The 20,209-nt window shown below is 34.2% G+C and overlaps 2 protein-coding genes across 5 annotated transcripts in view; one reads left to right on the top strand and one right to left on the bottom strand.

Moving 5' to 3' along the window:
• Nucleotides 1-1,486: 1,486 nt before the first annotated feature.
• Nucleotides 1,487-12,098, bottom strand: LOC148304628 (phospholipase A2-like). The gene is made up of 6 exons (XM_088267968.1): nucleotides 12,042-12,098; nucleotides 11,350-11,431; nucleotides 3,667-3,868; nucleotides 2,229-2,411; nucleotides 1,933-2,085; nucleotides 1,487-1,574 (listed from the first exon to the last, which is right to left on the bottom strand). Exons 1-6 carry the CDS (start codon nucleotides 12,096-12,098, stop codon nucleotides 1,487-1,489), a joined length of 765 nt encoding a protein of 254 aa, XP_088124094.1.
• Nucleotides 5,230-20,209, top strand: part of LOC148304629 (uncharacterized) — a 30,781-nt gene continuing 15,801 nt past the window's right edge. For 3 of the 4 annotated variants that reach the window (XR_015838315.1, XR_015838314.1, XM_088267961.1), the window contains exon 1: nucleotides 5,230-5,528. The gene's annotated coding sequence lies outside the window, so the exon portion shown is untranslated. The remainder of the gene's footprint in view (nucleotides 5,529-20,209) is intronic. The other variant, XM_088267962.1, reaches the window with a different exon arrangement.

Here is a 20,209-nt window from a genome sequence, read left to right on the forward strand (position 1 = left end):
TATATATATATATATATATATATATATATATATATATATATGTACATATATATATATATATATATATATATATATATATATATATATATATATATATACATATATATATATATAAATATATTTATATATTTTATTTATTTTTTTATTATTATTCTTTAAATTTTTTTTTTGTTTTTTTTTTTGTTTTGTTTTTTTGTTTTGTTCGGCTCCGTAGTGTAATGGTCAGCACGCTCGGCTACCGTTCTGGTTCCCGGGTTCGATTGCCAACGAGGATGAAATAAATATAAGTGATTTATTCACTGTAATATTTATTCAATACTACCATGGACTGGTACCTGAAGAGGAGGCCTGATCACCTTTCCTTCATATGTAAACGATCAAGATAACACTGCGTTAATATGACACCGTGCCTTATGCACCATTGGGGTGCGGATAGGGGCTTTATTATTATTTATTATATATGTGTGTATGTACATATGTATTTACACACACATACACACATACACAAAAATATTTTTATTAATCTTTATTCCAAACCTTGTTTGTTTTGTATAATTGAGGTGTAAATTAATGACGTTGTCTTAAATGTTCTTAATTACTATTGCTCTAGTGTATTTATTCACTTCGAAATTGATGCAAAAATGTGAACCGTTATCCAAATTATAATTTCCATTAGTGCTATTATCTCTTTTGTAACTAAATGTGATTATCTAACGAGGTAAATGAACTTACAAGTATGGAATTTCACAATGCTAGTGGAATATCCATGGAACGACAATGCAATAGAAAACATAGAAAATGCCAAGTGACAAGGATTCCGTCTGAAAACCAGGACGTCTGGCAGAAATATTTATTTAAACTTTATGTACAGAAAATAAATAAGTACATTGGCGGGCTTAAAGCTAAAAAGCAATATCTTCCTAGCAATATCATCGGGTGCGGATGAGGGTTTGAATTTGGGTTGTGTGGTAGTCGATCATGGGTAGAAAATGGTGAATGTTACACGTTGTATACGGCATATGGTACATGGTCATAAGCCCAGTAAATACCCAGACTTTCATATTCTTCTTCATCTTTGTTGAAATGTCAAATAATTTAGGTATATCGCTCACTCCTTTCAACGTCATATATAAAAAAACATGATTTTTCAGGAGATCGTTTCTAAAGTTTAAGAATATAATAAAATGTATTAAAAATAAATATCAAGCCACTCATTGAACTTTTTACTGTACAACAGATCTTTTTAGGTAAAACCTAAAGGTGTTTTCTTCATTTCAAATATATTTAAAAAAATAATTGAACAATACCATTTCTTCAAAATTCAAAAACAACACTTTCTCCCCTGTAGCCGGTAAATATTAAGTTAAAATATGCCGCTTTTGCTGGAATATAGTACATTTTCTGGACATTCCGAAAACATGCACAAGTGAAAATTGTCGATTTTTTATTTATGAGGTTGTTGAAAGGAGTGAGCGATATGTTATGATTAGTTATACGGAGGCACATCGAACCACTGGTAAACTTTAGGTTTCCTCCTGTCAAGTTCATATTCCAAGCATTTTTTCCTCAGTATTCTGAAAAGACATTTTCTTAAATTAGTTTAAGGAAAAAATCGCGTATTTGGGTCAGTAATATTATCAAAATATATGTACATATCGTAGTCGTACAGGGGAAAGTGACCAACTAACAAAACGTAAAATATTCAGGAGGGCCATTTAAGTCACTTTTGCTTGGCAAGAAAATAAACATCAATGCAGTCAGTCATTTTTAACAGGTCAGTATATTATACTTCGAAGTTTAAAATCCTTAAGGATTTTTTCCAGGGTAATATAAGCTAGTAAGATATCAAATAGTCAATGATAGCGTTTTTGTAAGAAATGGACTTGGCCACTTTCTCCTGTATGACTACGATATATATGTAAAAAAAAGTACCCTCTTGTTTTAAGACATCTGACGATCGGATGCTCAAGACGAAAGCATTGAGTACCAATGACGTCGAAGTATATGACTCCAATATTCTTTCCAATCCCGTCTTTCGACGCGTGCAAACACATGTGGAACTTCTCATCACACTTGCAGTTTAATCTGGAATTTTTTGGTAAGCTACATTTATTTCATTTCAACAAGAAGTTTTATTATATTTTCTAATTAAATTAACTAAACGACTACATTTAGATGCGTCGCATTGTAGAAAGGTACCAGGAATCTGGGTAGGTTCCCATACTAACTTGGTATAGAAGTCATCATTGTTGAGGTCGTGGGCAGTATGGCCGGCGGGTATGATGTCGGAGCAATAATCATGAGCTCTGCAGCACTTGTCTGTTTCGTTGAAGACACCCACATCATGGTAGTTGAATGCAACGTTTCCTGGTCCGCACCACTTTGTTCCTGGCGAAGAAATATACAAAAAACTAAGTCAGCTTGCAACAGAGGCTGAATGTACAAAAATCCTAAGAACTAAGTCAACTTGCTAGCACTCCAGAGGCTATATGTACAAAAATCCCAAGAACTAAGTCAACTTGATAGCTCTCCAGAGGCTAGATGTACTAAAATCCTATCGACTAAATCAATTTTCTAAGATTTCAGATGCTATATGTAAAAAAATCCCAAGAACTAAGTCAACTTGCTAGAACTTCAGAGGCTATATGTACAAAAATCCCAAGAACTAAGTCAACTTGCTAGCTCTCCAGAGGCTATATGTACTAAAATCCTATCTACTAAATCTATTTTCTAAGATTTCAGATGCTATATGTAAAAAAATCCCAAGAACTAAGTCAACTTGCTAGCACTCCAGAGGGTATATGTATAAAAATCCTAAGAACTAAGTCAACTTGCTAGCACTCCAGAGGCTATATGTACAAAAATCCCAAGAACTAAGTCAACTTGCTAGCACTCCAGAGGCTATATGTACAAAAATCCCAAGAACTAAGTCAACTTGCTAGGACTCCAGAGGCTGTATGTACAAACATCCTAAGAACTAAGTCAACTTGCTAGCACTTCAGAGGTTATATGTACAAACATCCTAAGAACTAAGTCAACTTGCTAGCACTAAGAAGGCTGTATGTACAAAAATCCCAAGAACTAAGTCAACTTGCTAGCACCAGAGGCTATTTGTACAAAACTTCTGCCAGCTTGATTAAATTTGAATATATTATCTTTGTTTATTTGTCGGCTCAGCAGAGGAGAGTCAATAGCATTTAAACATTTATGTGCGTATTTTTAACTGGTTGTACGTTTTTCACGCTAAGCAATGAAGGAGTCTTCAGTAAAAAATGGTAAAAAGGATCAATACAGTGCAAAACGGATTATGAAAACACTTGAACACTTTAAGATGAGTGGCGTTATTGACAATGTTTTAACGTATTAGTAATACAAGTTATGTATTTTAAAAAAAAAAACAAGATCAAGTACTTAAAACTTGAATTTCATAAATCTTAGGCCCCTGGCTTTTTAAAATGAGGTCCTTCTATATAAAACATAAAAATTTATATATAAAAAAGTTGATTATGACACCCCTAGCTACTGTGGGACTCTGATATAATCGCTGTCTCTTTTATTTTTAGTACGCCTATATTATAAGTCATAATTTTGAGAATCTTTTGCAATAAATACAAATATAAAAATAACGATAGGTAGGTATTAATATTTTTGAACCGACCTGGAAACGTCATAATGATTCTTTCTCTGGGAGGTTCTGGAGGATTATCCTCATTAATCTCATTATCCTCTGGGGACTCGTAAGGAATTGGGTAGACCCCCTCGTCGGAATTCCAGTCCCCTAAGTTTTTATCCTTTCGGGTGTAAACACTGTTAAAGAACCAGCAGTGTGCAACACTGGCTTGAATTAATAGCCCTAGCGCAATTTTGTCTGCGGACAACACCGCGTTTAGGGCCATAATTCAAAAATTCAAATTGAACTATGAATTTGAAAGGTGACTGGATGTAATGTTTTATCCAGCCAAGTAAATAATATGTGTTTTTTGGTGAACGATGGTTTTATACTACGATTAATTGTTTATACAATTAGTTTAGCTGGTTCTCAAATGGTTATGTAAAAAATCGAAGAAAGACCCTTTTCTCATTTAGTGGAAAGCTAGGACTTCTAATTAACTAATTCTTGATATTTTATTTATTTATTAATGACAATTATCGGGATTTTGCCACAAAGGCGTCCAACAAATTGAAGCAGTAAAATAACATCTCTTTTTTATAATGTAATTTCAAGACAGAATTATTAATTCTATATTGTATTTAAAAAAGTCAAAAACCACCTTCCCCATAAATATAATATTCTAACAAAAGAACGTTTGGAATAAAAATTGTTAAAAACATTAAAAATTGATGATTTTTAAAATTATTTGTATATCTATATAGTGGCCAAAAATAACGAAGGCATAGTTTGCACGAATTGGAATAAAGAAAAGGTATCGTATTTATAAGATCTCCGAATACCCAATAAATAATGTATTTTCTAAAAATCAATGGTGATAATATGTATTGGTTTGAACAGATCTACGTGTCTCGTATACCAAACATATCACATAACAAATGAACTATAAAATAAACAAAAAAATATATCTGCCTATTTATGAACCAATAAAGATAAGCTAACCCAACCAAATATGATCATAATTATTGGTATTTTGTACTTATTATTCCTCCTTCATTTTCCTCTTCGTTACCATATTTCAATATAACCAACGAGGTAAACTTATTCTTGAAAATATATATTATTAAAATATTTTTAAAATTGTTGCAAAGTTTGGGAACCCGATGAAACTGCAAATTAATTTTCACAAGCATGTATCTGTCAAATGATTAAATTTTCTTCAATTATTCTAGTAAGTAGGTGAATCCACATGGTGCATTTATCAGCGACACAACTTATCTGGTAATATCCGTAGTTAGCGGAATTTATAATGAGAGAATACTAATTGAGATTATACCTATTAAAAGAGATTTACGCAAATGAAAATTAGGTTTAATGACGATTTAAGGGAAATTAGAAACCAAACATCGATTGACAAGAAAACTCAGAGAAGTTTCGTAGATCCTATGCGAAAACATCACAGTGAGTTTTGATGGAATTTTTAAATACAAAATTCGCGGTACTTTGTTACGCGATCGTCTACCAACAAAGGAAATTTGAGTAGGTACTTTTATGTCCTTATATTGGTATCACTAATCTTATGGCAACCCCATGCATTCCCGTTTGCGTCCGCCATTTTTATATCCGAATGTGATTTGGTACATAGGTGACGCGTATTTGTTAGTCAGAATTTCTTTACACTTCTACTGGAAAAATACAAACTAAAAGGGATAAATTCATCATTGAGACACACCATATCCATGAAAAAGTTGTGATAGGTGAGTTCTTCATAAGGAAACTTAAGAAAAACTAGGATTATTTAAGTTTAAAGCTGACTTCTCCACGGCTGACAAGATGGTTCCAGCGCTGTTTGCCGTGTAAAATAATATTTCTTTGAAGACTTGCCCTTCGCGAAGAATTACCTCATTTGTTTTACAAAGTAGGTGGAATTGTTTTTCCTTCACAAGTATGTATATAATTTTTGATTAAAAATATCCAGTCGATCGAGGCAGAGGGAGGTTGGTGAAGATTTTAAGTTGTCAATTTTATAAATAAAAAATGGCGGTACCCATGACGCTTTCTAAAATGTTTTGTAATAGTAATAATACCTGTACTTCTGCAAACGTCATGTTTAAAAAAAAATGTATTTAAAATTTGTTTTGTAATGTCCTTTTTTAAAAATTTATATTACTGAATGTCGACGGCAAATGAATATTTTTTCAATTCCCGCTTTTAATCCCAGCGAAAATGCCTGTTATATAAAAGTGTCAGGGGAAATGTACATTCTAAACGAATTTTATGGTTGCTGATACATAAGCTGTTAATCTAGTTGAGTTATATTATGATTGATATCATTACGATATATTTTACGTAGCATTTGTTTTTCATAAATAACATCGTTGTCCTTGATATTTTCGAAAATGGTGTTTTCTTCTTTTCCTAGAATATCATCACCTTTAATAAATTAGGTAAATATTACCTTAAAAAATGTGAAGTGCTTAAATCTTAATACATTAAAAAAAAATTATATATAAATTGGAACCCTGAAATCCGAACGAGATTTTGAAGAAAGACATTTGTAGGAAAACATTAAAAAAAAAACAGTGAAGAACACATTTCGCTCACTCCTTTCAAGAACGTCATAAATCAAAAAACTTGATTTTTCAGGAGAACGTTTTTAAAGTTTAAAAATATAATACAATGTATTAAAAATAAATATCAAGCCACTTATTGAACTTTTTACTGTGCAACAGATTTTTTAGGTAAAACCTGGAGGTTTTTTCTCCATTTAAAAATTATTTAGTATGTTCAAAAAAAGTAATTAAACAATACCTTTTCTTCAAAATGCAAAAACAACACTTTCTGCCCTGTAGCGGGTAAATATTAAGTTAAAAATATGCCGCTTTTGCTGGGATATAGTACATTTTCTGTGCATTCCGAAAACATGCACAAATGAAAATTGACGATTTTTGATTTATGACGTTCTTGAAAGGAGTGAGCGATTTATTGTTACATAAAATTAAATATATTTAACTTATTTTCTTTAAAAAATATTGAAATGTCAATAAAGTATACAGTATCATACCCGTATTACTACTCAATTACAGTAAACCCTTCTATAAAGTTAAGATAGGTACCGCATTATCGAAGGGAACATTGTAGGAGGTTAATGTTTTTAAGTTGTATTTTAATATATTATTATTATTATTACACCATACCCGCTCCCTAGGTGGAGCATATGCAGTCCACAAACGGTCTCCAGGCTTTTCTGTCAGCTGCCAGCTCCCTTGCATCCTCCCAAGTCAGATCCGCGTCCCGGAGTTCTGACGAGAACTGCTGACGAATTGTCAGCAGTCAACCCTAGATAACTAAACTATGTTTGTAGATACGTAGTAACTAAACATTCGTCAGGCGGACTACGCAATTAAAAACGTGAAAATTATCAAATGTATTCATTAATTATAGAAACTGGTTACATGATACTTAAGTTTTATTAATTAATATTATTAAGGTTTATTAGGAATGAATGTAAGAGGCATTTAACAATAAATCAGTATTCCGTAAACAAAGCCTGGCGGGTGCGGGGTGCAGGGAAGTAGGTGCACTTGTCTTTTACGGAGAAGGGCGTCGTCGCGTGGACTAATGTTTAGTTATCTAATAATAATAATAATAAAACCCTTATCCGCACCCCAATGGTGCATAGGGCACTGCGTCATATAAACGCAGTGTTATCTTGATCGTTTACACATGAAGGAAAGGTGATCAGCCCTCCGCTTCAGGTACCACGAGTCCAGGGTAATATTGACTAAATATGACAGTGAATAATTCACTTATATTTATTTAGTTATCTAGTGTTGAACATCTCATTTAAGTTATTTCTGCCGGTTGAAATGTAAAAATACAATTCAAAACATTAACCCCGTATAATGTTCCCTGCGATAGTGCTGGATCTATCTCAACGTTATAGGAGGGTTTACTGTACGGTAATATTATATTGAAATGTAAAAAGTTGCTAAGAAAGACTCGCAAGTCTTTAATGACTTCGTATGTGGAGCGTATTTTGAATATTAGGCGGCATAGGGCGTCAAATTTCTCGGCCTATCCGAACTGTTCCAAATCCAAACAGGCCACATCTTAATAAGTTCAGATTTCTGGAGTTTCACTGTATACTTGAATTACATTGATGTATGGAATAGAATGACGAACGCGACTTCGATACAAGCATCATACGTGAGTAAGGTGGTCGGTCACATGCTCATATGTACGAGGGAACTAGAAACATACATATGTGTGAATAATCTTTACCCACTGATGTAATATCTAAATGATCAAATATAAAAAATAATTCACGGTGAATTAACACATTGTTGTCGGGCGGTTTTTTCATCAACCGCAACCCTAATTAGTATACTAATTAGGGTTGTATACTAGTCACAAGTAACAGCAAATCCAAGTCCGATCTGTACAATGCTTTTTGGTGTCTTGCGCTCTACCAAAAGTAAGCAAATAGAACGCTTATAAGCGTCTGCCGCCCTCTACCAACAGAATGTAAAAGACGCTTTTAAGCGTTTCCCGCAAACAGTGTGTTAATATATAAAAAATAAAAGTATTAAACTAAAAACATATACAATTTTCTTATATAGGGTATTGTATTTTTACTGTATGTATATTTTGTAGATGGATATTGACAGATTTTAGAGTATTATTATTTTTATACTAATGAAACAACCAAGGCCAATAACATCTATTTTTACTACACATAATGCAGCTACACATCAAAAAATATTTCAAAAGTTACGGTTAATGTACATTCATCATCGTTGTAAAAGTACGGGGCTACAATCCCAAATGCAGCCTTTACCACACCATGCAGTACGTTTTGCGGTATGCAGAGGAGGGCATGGATGACTAGATGTATAGATGTGAAGGAAGCTAGAAGTGTATCTCAGGACGGAGGAGTGTGGCATTCCATCTCTCTGCCTACTCCTGCAAACAGCTTAATGGTAGTACATAGTACGGCTGTCCAAACTCAAAACACAGTAAGGGACATTTTTTTTTGCATTTTTGGACTAAGTAGATTCTACACAGTCCAAAAATGCAAAAAACGTACTACAAAAAAAATGTCCCTTACTGTGTTTTAAGTTTGGACAGCCGAGTAGGAGAGGTTGTTGGTTAATTCGTTGTTATTGTTTAGTCCAGTACCCACAATTTTGCTGATTTGTGTATTCTGATAAGCAGAAATGAATCTCGCCACACATTATTGAATGATTCTAAATATTTGGGTTCAATACAACAAGAAATGTTCTAAAAAAAATTGTATTTGTGCTGCTAAATCATGGGATATAATTTTACAAATAATTTTAATTGTGTTGAAGGTGTTTTTTTTTGTGAAACTGCATTATATGTGTCATAAAAATAGATGTTTTTTTACCTTGGTTGTTTTAGTAGCACATTAGTAATAACACTCTGAAAACCGTTAATGCCCGTTGTGCCACCCTATATATTTTAACAAATCGTTAACTAAACTATGCTTCATTTGATGGTGATACCACTGGGTCCGGCTGCATGGTCCGAAGTTGTAATGACACCATATTATAATGGTGCTCTCGGCGTCAGAACAACTGTAAAAATGTAATAAATACATATCTTTTTTCGTTTTAACCTTCGTTTGCCGTGGGGTGTTGTGGAACCCATATTCGACTCGGGTTAGGCCTGCAGTCGGCATCAAGACCATTGTCAACTGGTAGTGTTCTATCCTGCTCTCTGTTTACGATCATTACGAATTGCTCCTCATTGGCTGGTCGGTGACTCGTGTTATAGCAAGACAGTCGATGTGCAATTTGTAGCAATCGAAAACAGACGGCAAATGTAATATAATCATATTCAATAGTTCAAATTTCAAACGCCTGAATGAAAGCTGACTGAAGAGAAGGCGCCAAAAGCAAACTGGAATCGTGTCTTTGCGAGTGGAGAGCGGAGTGTTGTCCGTTTACACTCTGCTTTTTCACAATATAATGTAGATCACTTTTATGTTGGCCTTTTGCGGATCGAACCTCAAAGGCAATTAGCTAAAATGAAGATTGCTTAGTATTCTTACACTCTCGGCACATAAAACATACCGTAAAACGGGGCTACTTGAAGATTGATGCGTTACTTGAGCCCAGTACAAAAAAATATTTAGATCTGTATTTGGTCTACAATAATGACCGTATCGACATGGTTCATGGTTTCCCTGACAGGTGACACTTATTGTCACGATACATTCATTATTGTAGACCAAATACAGATTTAAATATCTTTTTTGTACTGGGCTCAAGTAACACATCAAAGTTCAAGTAGCCCCGTTCTAAGGTACTCCTGTATATTACATTTAGAGTGGTTTATATCATGGTTTTAACTGCGCTGGATGTCCTTTAAAATGAAGTGTGCGGTACCTAAAGTGAAAAGTAATGATAAAATATAATTGTGACTCTCTTAAATCTGACATTGATAAAAATTCAAATATAATAAAAAACGGGTGCGGTGTACACACCAGGCGCGTGCAGTTAGCATTTACCTGGTGCGGAATACTAGCTAGGTGCGCCTGATAATCGAGTCAAAAGGCTTAAAACTATAATTGCATGATGGAAAATATATCCTTACAGTCATGCCATTTTTTTTTGCCAGTGTAATTGAAAAAAAAAGAATATAAATGTCTAATTTCAGCTTTAAACCTCTTGACAACTCATGCTTATACTTGCTTGTCTCAAAGCGAGTATAAGCTTAAGCCACGTGCGAATGCTATACACCACGGGTGGCCAACCCGCGGCCCGCGGCCATGTATAAAGAATATATTTTTAGTTTAAACCAGTGATATATTTGTGATACACAGTTTGATGCATCAACAAAATTTATGCCCTCAAGTATTCTATCAGCCAAGTCGTGCATGTTGTTATAAAAACAGTGAACAATATCCGTTTGCACGCTCTTCTGCATTGCCAATTTAACGCAATCTCAAAAAATCTCGAAAACCAGTTAAAGTGTGCAACTTCACCTATTGAAATAGATTTGGAAAAATTAAGTAAGCGAAGAGAAACTCAAATCTCAAACTGAGTGGTCATTTATAAATTGGTTTTTATTAAAAGAAAAATGTTAATATTGTTTGATTTATGTGTACTTATTAATAATTTTGTCCGCCTCCGTAGTGTAATGGTCAGCATGCTCGGCTACCATTCTGGAGGTCCCGGGTTCGATTCCCAGGGGGGTTTAATAAATATAAGTGATTTTTTTCACTCTAATATTTATTCAATATTACACTGAACTGGTACCTGAAGTGGAGGGCTGATCGCCTTTCCTTCATGTGTAAACGATCGAGATAACACTGCGTTTATATGAAGCAGTGCCCTATGCACCATTGGGGTGCGTTAAGGGTTTTATTATTATTATTATATTAATAATATTGATTGTTAAAATTTTTCAAAATGTTTATTACTATACCAATACATTTTTTGTCGGTTCATTGTATGTTTTCTACTCACTTCTGGTCGTAGTAATTTTTTCTTTCTTCACAATTACCATTTTACTTTCTGATTACCTCCGCATTCAAATTATTTTCAATATGTACTTATAAAAAATCAAAAAGTATGAAATTCATTGTTATAAAAAAAATCTAATGTCATGCGGCCCTTGGGAAAATTTTAAGTCATCGATGCGACCCGGGATGCTATTTGGGTTGGCCAGGCCTTGTGTAGAGTAACCCAAAATGATCGAAAAAATCTTACGGTCCAGTCGACAAGCGTCATGTCCAAAATCGCACTGGTCGGCCCAAGCTTGGGCAGTTTTAGCTAGCTCTTTTTCCCAGAGCTATAAAAAAAACAACGAAATATATAAAAGCCCATCGCATGAAACCAGTTTACTTGCAAAATAAATTATTTCTTTCTTCGATGCGACCCGGGATGCTATTTGGGTTGACCAGGCCTGCTATACACAAAGAGAACAGTGTGTACTAGTATCTACAAAAAATCTTACATCATATTTATACTATAGTTTTAGCGTTTTAAAAAATTGCCATTTTGTCAGCATCTCACGAAACGGAGTGAGAGAGATAACTGACCTATCAGCGCATCCCGCATAGTCATGCTTCAAAATGGATCACTCTAACACGCAGATTCTCAAAGGGGGCGATACCGCCCTCCGATGCGCGCTGGTGAGATACTCTACGGGATGCTAGAGACCGTAGGACGCAGAATGGAAAGATATTTGCAGCGGGAAAATCACCACATTAGCATGCTAACAATACTCCACCCCAGTGCTCCGCAACCTTTTCTCACCTACGACACACCAAAATTCTTCCTAAAATTCCGCGGCACTCCAAAAGCTAAAATATATAGACCATTGAAAAATTATTTACTTATTCTTTACTTCTTTTTCTTCTTCCTGGGCCGTGTAAGGTCCCCCCAACGTTGGCAATCACTCTGGCGAAGGCTTCTCTATCTTGCGCGACCCGGAACAGCTCCCGCATACTTCTCATCCCGGTCCAATCTCTTATATTGCGCAGATATCGGTAGTATAAAGGCAAAAGGTATATCTGTCTCAGACCAAATTTTACAGGAGAGCAAAAACAAACTTGTGAAATTAAATAACTCATTTCTTTCATGTATTTTTTTTATGTACATATCTTAAAATAACTAAATAAGTAATGCTACTACAGCCATATTCTTTTGCCAGATTGTGAAATACACTATTTTAGACATTTTGTGGAACAAACTTAGAAAATGAAAAATTTGACAGATACACCCCTTTGCCTTTACACTACCGATATATTGTCTAAGATATTTGTCGTACGCCAGGACCACTGCCTTCCTTCTGTAGTATATTTAAAATAATAGACAATTTCATGAAATAATTTGTCATTGTGTATAATACAGGATGTAAAATGTCAAATACATTGAATTTGACCACGGCGCTCCTGTATCCGGCTCACGGCACACCGCTTGCGGAGCACTGCTCTACATCAAAATACTATTCATCAAAATACTCGATTGTAAATTGTAATTGCCTACACAAAATACTCGCGTTGTTATTTTGTCCGGAGGCCAACATGACCTGAGGGTGTCTGCAAAAGGAGGGACACTTACCGCTTTATACACAAATTGAATCAAGGACAGGACTATATCGAAAATTAATTTAGTTGTAACTGGGCCACATTAGTTCCGGCTTTTAAGGTTCTTTCAAATAATGTGTAAATACCAATCTGGTTCCCATTGAAGAGCAATATTTGCACACACACCAACCAATTCGTTCAACCACACCGAATTCGTTCACAAATCTGGGTTATCTCCAATTAGGAGTTATTTGTACATTTTTTTTGACATCTTAACGTAGATGAAGAAGAATAAGGAATATTATTTTTTGACATCATCAAAGATGAAGAAGAATATGGAAGTCTGGGCATTTACGGGGCTGACGACCGTCATAGGCTAGTTTAACACTCAAATTTTGTTGTAAAGAATATGGAAGTCTGGGCATTTAAAGGGCTCATGACTGTCGTAGGCTTGGCATAAGTGATCACTTTACGCACATGTAACTTTCACCAATTCTACCCATGGTTGACAACCGCACTGCTCAATGTTTTTAAACTTCTAGATATATTGATCAAACTCGTAACACAGTAAGCGCGAGTTCACAATAGCCATAAAATAAAAGCTTTCCTTATCCCACGTGTCTGATAATAACCCAGTATCTGAATAAATAATAATAAATTGTTGACGAAATAACAATTTTAAACTTACATTAATTAAAACATTAATTAAAAATTTAAATAATGCTTTGAGAAGAGGTGTCTGCGGAGAATTTTAGGCGTACGGTGGTTTGACTTTGTGAAGAATGAAGAGATAAGGCGTAGGATGCAGCAAATCTTGGTCACAACTGTCGTCAAGAAAAGGCGATTCAGTTGGCTTGGCCGTGTACTCTGCATGCCTCCTGAGAGCCGCCATCAAGCTTGTCTCTTTTACAAGGCATCAGGTTCGCGCCGCCCAGGACGACCACTGCTGACAATTCGTCGGTAGTTCTCGTCAGAACTTCGGGACGCGGATCTGACTTAAGAGGATGCAAGGGAGCTGGCAGCCGACAGAAAAGCCTGGAGACAGTTTGTAGACTCCATAGCCCCACCTAGGGAGCGGATATGGTTTAATTTAATTAATAAATTAATTATATCAATATTAAAACTAAGTAACTAACACATTGTGAAAGCCATCACGCCGCTTCCCCGCAGGGGTAGGCAGAAAGAATCGAACGCCACACCACTCTGTCTTTGCAAACATTCTTCGCCTCTTCTACATTCATGCATCTCCTCATATTATCCATTATTTAATATTACGGTTTAGCTGATTCTTATGAATTCCTGATCTTGTCATTTTTTTAAATGTGATATACCAGTAAGATCCCCCAGTGGGCACTGGAGAGATATTTTGCGGTATACTATAGGCCCTAGGACACAGAATGGAGTGCTGGGAAGTGGGCGGTATATTTGTAATCCTCCACCCTTAATATAACAAGACATTCTGACAATTTTGTTTCCCAAATTGAAGGAATACTTTGTTTGAAAACCTGTGTGTTAAGGATGTTACATCGCTCACTCCTTTCAACAACGTCATATATAAAAAAAACTGATTTTTTAGGAGATCGTTTTTAAAGTAAATAAAACAATAAAATAAATATCAAGTCACTTATTGAACTTTTTACTGTGTAACAGATCCTTTTAGGTAAAACTTGAATGTTTTTTCTCCATTTTAAAAATATTTAGTAGATTTAAAAAAGTAATTGAACAATACCTTTTCTTCAAAATGCAAAAACACCACTTTCTGCCCTGTACGGGTAAATATTAAGTTAAAAATATGTCGCTTTTGCTGGGATATAGTACATTTTCTGGGCATTCCGAAAACATGCACAACTGAAAATTGTCGATTTTTAAAATATGGCGTTGAAAGGAGTGAGCGATTTGGCAAAAAAATGGGCCTTTGCGGACTCATCCCTGCAAAAAAATAGCTTTTACTGTATATTTTACGAGGCAGTGAATGTATTCTTGCTGGGTGTCTCTGCGTGTATGGACCATAATAGTGGACTCTGTTCCCTATTGTCGGTTTATTTGCTATTCAATAAATATGAAAAATAATTTGTTATGGTCCATAAAACCATTATAAATATTTTTTCTTATTCAAAATGAAAACCAGATGGAAAACCTGTGTGTATCTAAGATAAGAGTAGTTGAAAATTATCTTACATAAAACATTCAATAAAAACATGAAGAAAAAATCATGAAAACGGGAAAATATTGTTATTTAATGGCTTGCAATAATGCATTATTTCGTTATCAGAAATATAAAAAAAAGTTACTGTTTTTCCAAATAAAATCTTTCCCGCAAACAATGTTTATACAGAGTTCTGTACATTTAGATATTCAGTAGAACATCAATTATCCGGGCACATGATATTAAGAAAAACGATACGACGTATGATAGTAATAATAATAAATTTGTATAGTTTATATAGCGCCATTTTCGTAAAATACTACCTCAAGGGCGCCGTGATGTATTCATTTATCCAATATATCTAGTATACTATTTGAAAGGAATAAATCAGTGTTATGCAAACGTTTTCTATTCAAGGTACACGTACCAAATTAATAAGTTTCAGAGGTGCATATTTACCATATTATGGTATTATCTGGATTTTTGATTTTGCAGATTGATTAGCCCAAAGCGAATTGCGTCTAACATTGTTATGTTGTAACCTACAACATATCGTGGTTGGTTTATGTATTGTTCTCAATGAAATCCTGGCAAATATGAGTCAACATTCGCAACATTCACAGTATTCGCAACTTGGCAGCTCCACAAAAAAAAACTGCTGACTTAAGGCAGAAATTTATAATAAATTTTTTAAAATAAAAAATACTTTAATATTCAAGCTATTTGTAAATATTCTTCTTCTTTTCCATGTTCGCTCCCTAGGTGGAGCATATGGCTAACACGAGACGTTTCCTAATCACTCTGTCAGGCGCCATCTCCTCGGCTTCCTCCCAGGTCAGTCCGGCATCCCGACGTTCCGCTGAGTATAGTCGGTGAATGGTCGTCAGCGGTATTCCGGGGCCCCGGAATCCTCCCAGATTTGCAAATAAAAGACTAGACTAATAATAATGACAATGACTAAAGGTTCCCCCTTATTGTCTGTTCCCAAGAATAAAAAAATAGTAAATAAATAGAAATTAGAAACAGCTCCCATCCTTCAACGTCCCAAGGACACAACTCTAAAATTTAGACAGCTCTACATACGGTGTTTGAAAATGTCGAAGCACGTATCAATAGATTTCAAGTAAAATTTACCAAGTAAAATTTCAATTAAAAATAATTGATTATCATATCGCTCACTCCTTTCAAGAACGTCATAAATCAAAAATTGTCAATTTTCAGTTGTGCATGTTTTCGGAATGCCCAGAAAATGTACTATATCCCAGCAAAAGAGGCATATTTTAAACTTAATATTTACCCGCTACAGGGCAGAAAGTGTTGTTGTTGCATTTTGAAGAAAAGGTATTGTTTAATTATTTTTTTTAAATAAAGTAGTTATTTTTCAAATGGAGAAAAAACCTTCAGGTTTTACCTAAAAAGATCTGTTGCACAGTAAAAAGTGCAATAAGTGGCTTGATATTTATTTTTAATACATTGTATTATATTTTTCTCCTGAAAAATCAAGTATTTTGATTTAGTTCTTGAAAGGAGTGAGCGATATTTACAATGTTTTTTAAAAGTATATGTATCTTAATAAGATGTATTAAACACAAATTTTAATCAATTAGGTCGAGTCGCTGGTGTTGTTTATCTAAGCGTTTTGTCATACTGATTGAATTTACACGCAATGGCGACATAAATTATGGATAAGAGTTGAAAACTAACTTCTATGTATAATTTTTACCCTGAGCAAATTTGGCAAATTAACCTTGCTGCGTTTCTATGAACTTCAGCACTTGACCAGTTGAATTTTGGTGAGAAAATTCATCCCTATGCCTTTTCAATATTACACTGATCGATCAAAAATTGTTTTTTTGCCGATTGAATTATCTTAATATTATTTTTTATATCGGATAATGGATTATTCACCCTACGGATGAGATGTCTATTTTAATGTATGAATCTCACCCGTGTTCAAAAGGAATAAATTTAATAAATACTTAACTAATCCCTCAAAGGATGGCGTGAAAACGTAAATACATAATAACTGTCTTTGATTCTCACTGAAGAATACAACTTTCTAAGAAGAAAACTTACTAAAAAAAGTATGTAATTTGTATATTAAAATGAGCATTACTCAAAAATAATAAGGTACAGTCGCCAAATTTTGTCCCCCAACCTAATTTCGTCCCCATCGGTTTTATTTTTCTAAGTAACACCATCTTGTTTTTATACTTAATAAATAATAAAACCCTTATCCGCACCCCAATGGTGCATAGGGCACTGTGTCTTATAAACGCAGTGTTATCATGATCGTTTTACACATGAAGGAAAGGTGATCAGCCCTCCGCTTCAGGTACCAGTCCATGGTAATAAATAAATATTACAGTGAAAAAAAGTGTTTTTATACTTACCAGACGCAATTTAGATAGAAGAATATCAATTTTATTTGGCGTTTCCAAAGTTTACTATTGCGTGTGTTGCTTATTACGATCAACGGATGACGCTGCAATTGCAGTAAAAAAACTGTTTTTTTAACATGTTTTTGCATGAACGCAACGTGATGTCAAAATTTCATGGCAATCGGTGAATAACTAACTGTAGGAAAAATGCAACCTAATCGGTGTCACCTACACATGCATAAACACTAGTGCAGTGGTTCTTAACCTGGGTGTTTTGAACCCCAGGGGTTCGATGAGTCAGACTCCCGGGTTCGGCGGAGGTCAAAACACACACCTGACTAATTGTACGATATTAAGAAAAACGATACGACGTATGATAATAATAATAATAAATTTTGATAATTTATATAGCGGCCCTTGAGGTAGTATTTCGTAAAATACTACCTCAAGGGCCCCATATATATTACCTCAAGGGCCCCATATGTATTCATTTATCCAATATATCAAGTATATTATTTGAAAGGAATAAATCAAGTGTTCCGCAAACTTTTTCTATTAAAGGTTACAATTACACCTACCAAATTAAGAAATTTCAGAGGTGCATATTTACCATATTATGGTAACATATTTAACATATCGCTCACTCCTTTCAAGAACGTCATAAATCAAAAATCGTCAATTTTCAGTTGTGCATGTTTTCGGAATGCCCAGAAAATGTACTATATCCCAGCAAAAGCGGTATATTTTTAACTTGATATTTACCCGCTTCAGGGCAGAAAGTATTGTTTTTGCATTTTGAAGAAAAGGTATTGTATAATATTTTTTTGAAATGTACTAAATATTTTTCAAATGGAGAAAAAACCTTCAGGTTTTAACTAAAAAGTTCTGTTGCACAGTAAAAAGTTCAGTAAGTGGCTTGATATTTATTATTAATACATTGTATTGTATTTTTTAACTTTAAAAACGTTCTCCTGAAAAATCAAGTATTTTGATTTATGACGTTCTTGAAAGGAGTGAGCGATATGTTTAATGTGAAATGTGAGCCTACGTAACTGAGCACAGGCAACAAAAGCAATTGTGTTATTTTCACAAAAATACTTTTTTTCGCGGCACACCAACTAATCCACACTGTATACCAGTGTGCCCGGCACATACTTCGCGGAACAATGGAATAAATCAATCATCAATCAATAGCAATAAAAATAATAAAAGCTCAAACGCTAAAACAATGCACATACTCCGCACAAAAGAGTTGAAGAAAAATAGGAATTGAATTATGTTTTTATTTATTTTCATATTTTACATATTATAATTTTTTTTAAATGAATACCCAATTAGGCAAAACCAGAACGTAAAACATTTATTTACATAATTTGAATTAGTCAGTAGAGCAGGCTCGAACCTAGAAATTCTTGAGTCTGCGACACTAACCGCGGGACCACAACCTGACTCGATGCGCCTTGTGAAAGATGCCTTGTGAAAGATTCGCCTGTGATACCATTGCTGACAGTTTGTCGCCAGTCTTCTTATGCTACTTGAAGACCTGATGCAAAGGAAGATGCAAAGGAGCTGGCAGCTGACAGTGGAGCTTGGAGCTAGTTTATGGATTCCATATCATCTTTTTAATTGGCTATTTTTTTAAATATGGCTATCGCCACATTCCCGGGTCCAGTATATATAAATATTTTTTTTTCAAAAGAGAAATATTTGTGTTTTTAATATTTACACACATATTTTAATTTCATACTATTTCTGTGAGCCTAAGCGGCTCATTATTAAAAATAGTATCAAATTGTAGTAGAGTGGGTTCGAACCGAGAAACTCTGACTTAAGAGTCTGCGATACTAACCACGGGACCACAACCCGACACGAAACTCCGGTTTATAAATTCAGACCCATCTATTAAAAAAAAAGTTACCATTTTTTATCTTATATTATTTAATCGATCATGCAAAGTTTTTCACGATCAAAAAATTTTTTACAAAAATGTTAGTAGTATTAGTATATAACCACTCACCGAGATTTTTATGTCTACCGGTTTCGAGACATACCCATCTGTTCGTCAGGACAATCACTACCGCAGCATGCAAACAATACTACCCGTCACTACCATAACACTATTTATTCTCAATATTATTAATATTTAAAGGATTTACTTTGCGGTTAGTCATTTTTACTTTTTTATAAATATTAAAGTAAAAACGACTAACCACAAAGTATGATTTAAATATTAATAATATTGAGAATATAAAAATTATTTTATGTATTTATTTTAAATCAAACACAGATTTTTTGAGTCTACTAAGTTGTATTTTATTAACAAAAAACACATAAAAAATTAAATTGTGACAATTGTTTCGCCTTGTTAGGGCATTATCAAACGAATGTCAAAGGACATTATCAAAGGACATTCGTTTGATAATGCCCTAACAAGGCGAAACAATTGTCACAATTTAATTTTTTATGTGTTTTTTGTTAATAAAATACAACTTAGTAGACTCAAAAAATCTGTGTTTAATTTAAAATAAATACATAAATTAAAATGGAGTTCTACAAATTAAACGCCAAGTCAATAAATAAAAATTATTACTAAATGCTTTCAAAGTCCCTATCACTGTCAACGGGGCATGTAAGTTAATCCACCACCATGTTCTAATGGCCAGGGTGACAGCTCCAGGAAAGTTAGTAACTCTACTAGGGAACCCTAGCCCCATTAGGAAACCACCTGCACCGATAGGCCAACCTCCTGTGCTCTATACCCACCCCCAAACCCAAAGTCCTGAGGAGGAACACCAAGCGAACCTGAGCTATTAAAATGACCCTAAGAAGCATTTCCTAAACCGTTTTAGGAAAGCTTGTTAGGACTGTATTTCACTGATCAAACATGTAATCTATATAGAATTTGAAGTAATTTTCACTCCTTTTTGGATTAAAAGTTTTTAAGTTGATTAGGTGAAGATTTCAAAATTAAATAAACTGAAAAAGTGGTTTTGTTATAATATTTTTCTAAC

Source organism: Brachycentrus maculatus, unplaced genomic scaffold (assembly GCF_059751285.1).
Source record: "Brachycentrus maculatus isolate JH-2025_06_01 unplaced genomic scaffold, ASM5975128v1 h1tg000310l, whole genome shotgun sequence".
Lineage (NCBI taxonomy): Eukaryota > Metazoa > Arthropoda > Insecta > Trichoptera > Brachycentridae > Brachycentrus > Brachycentrus maculatus.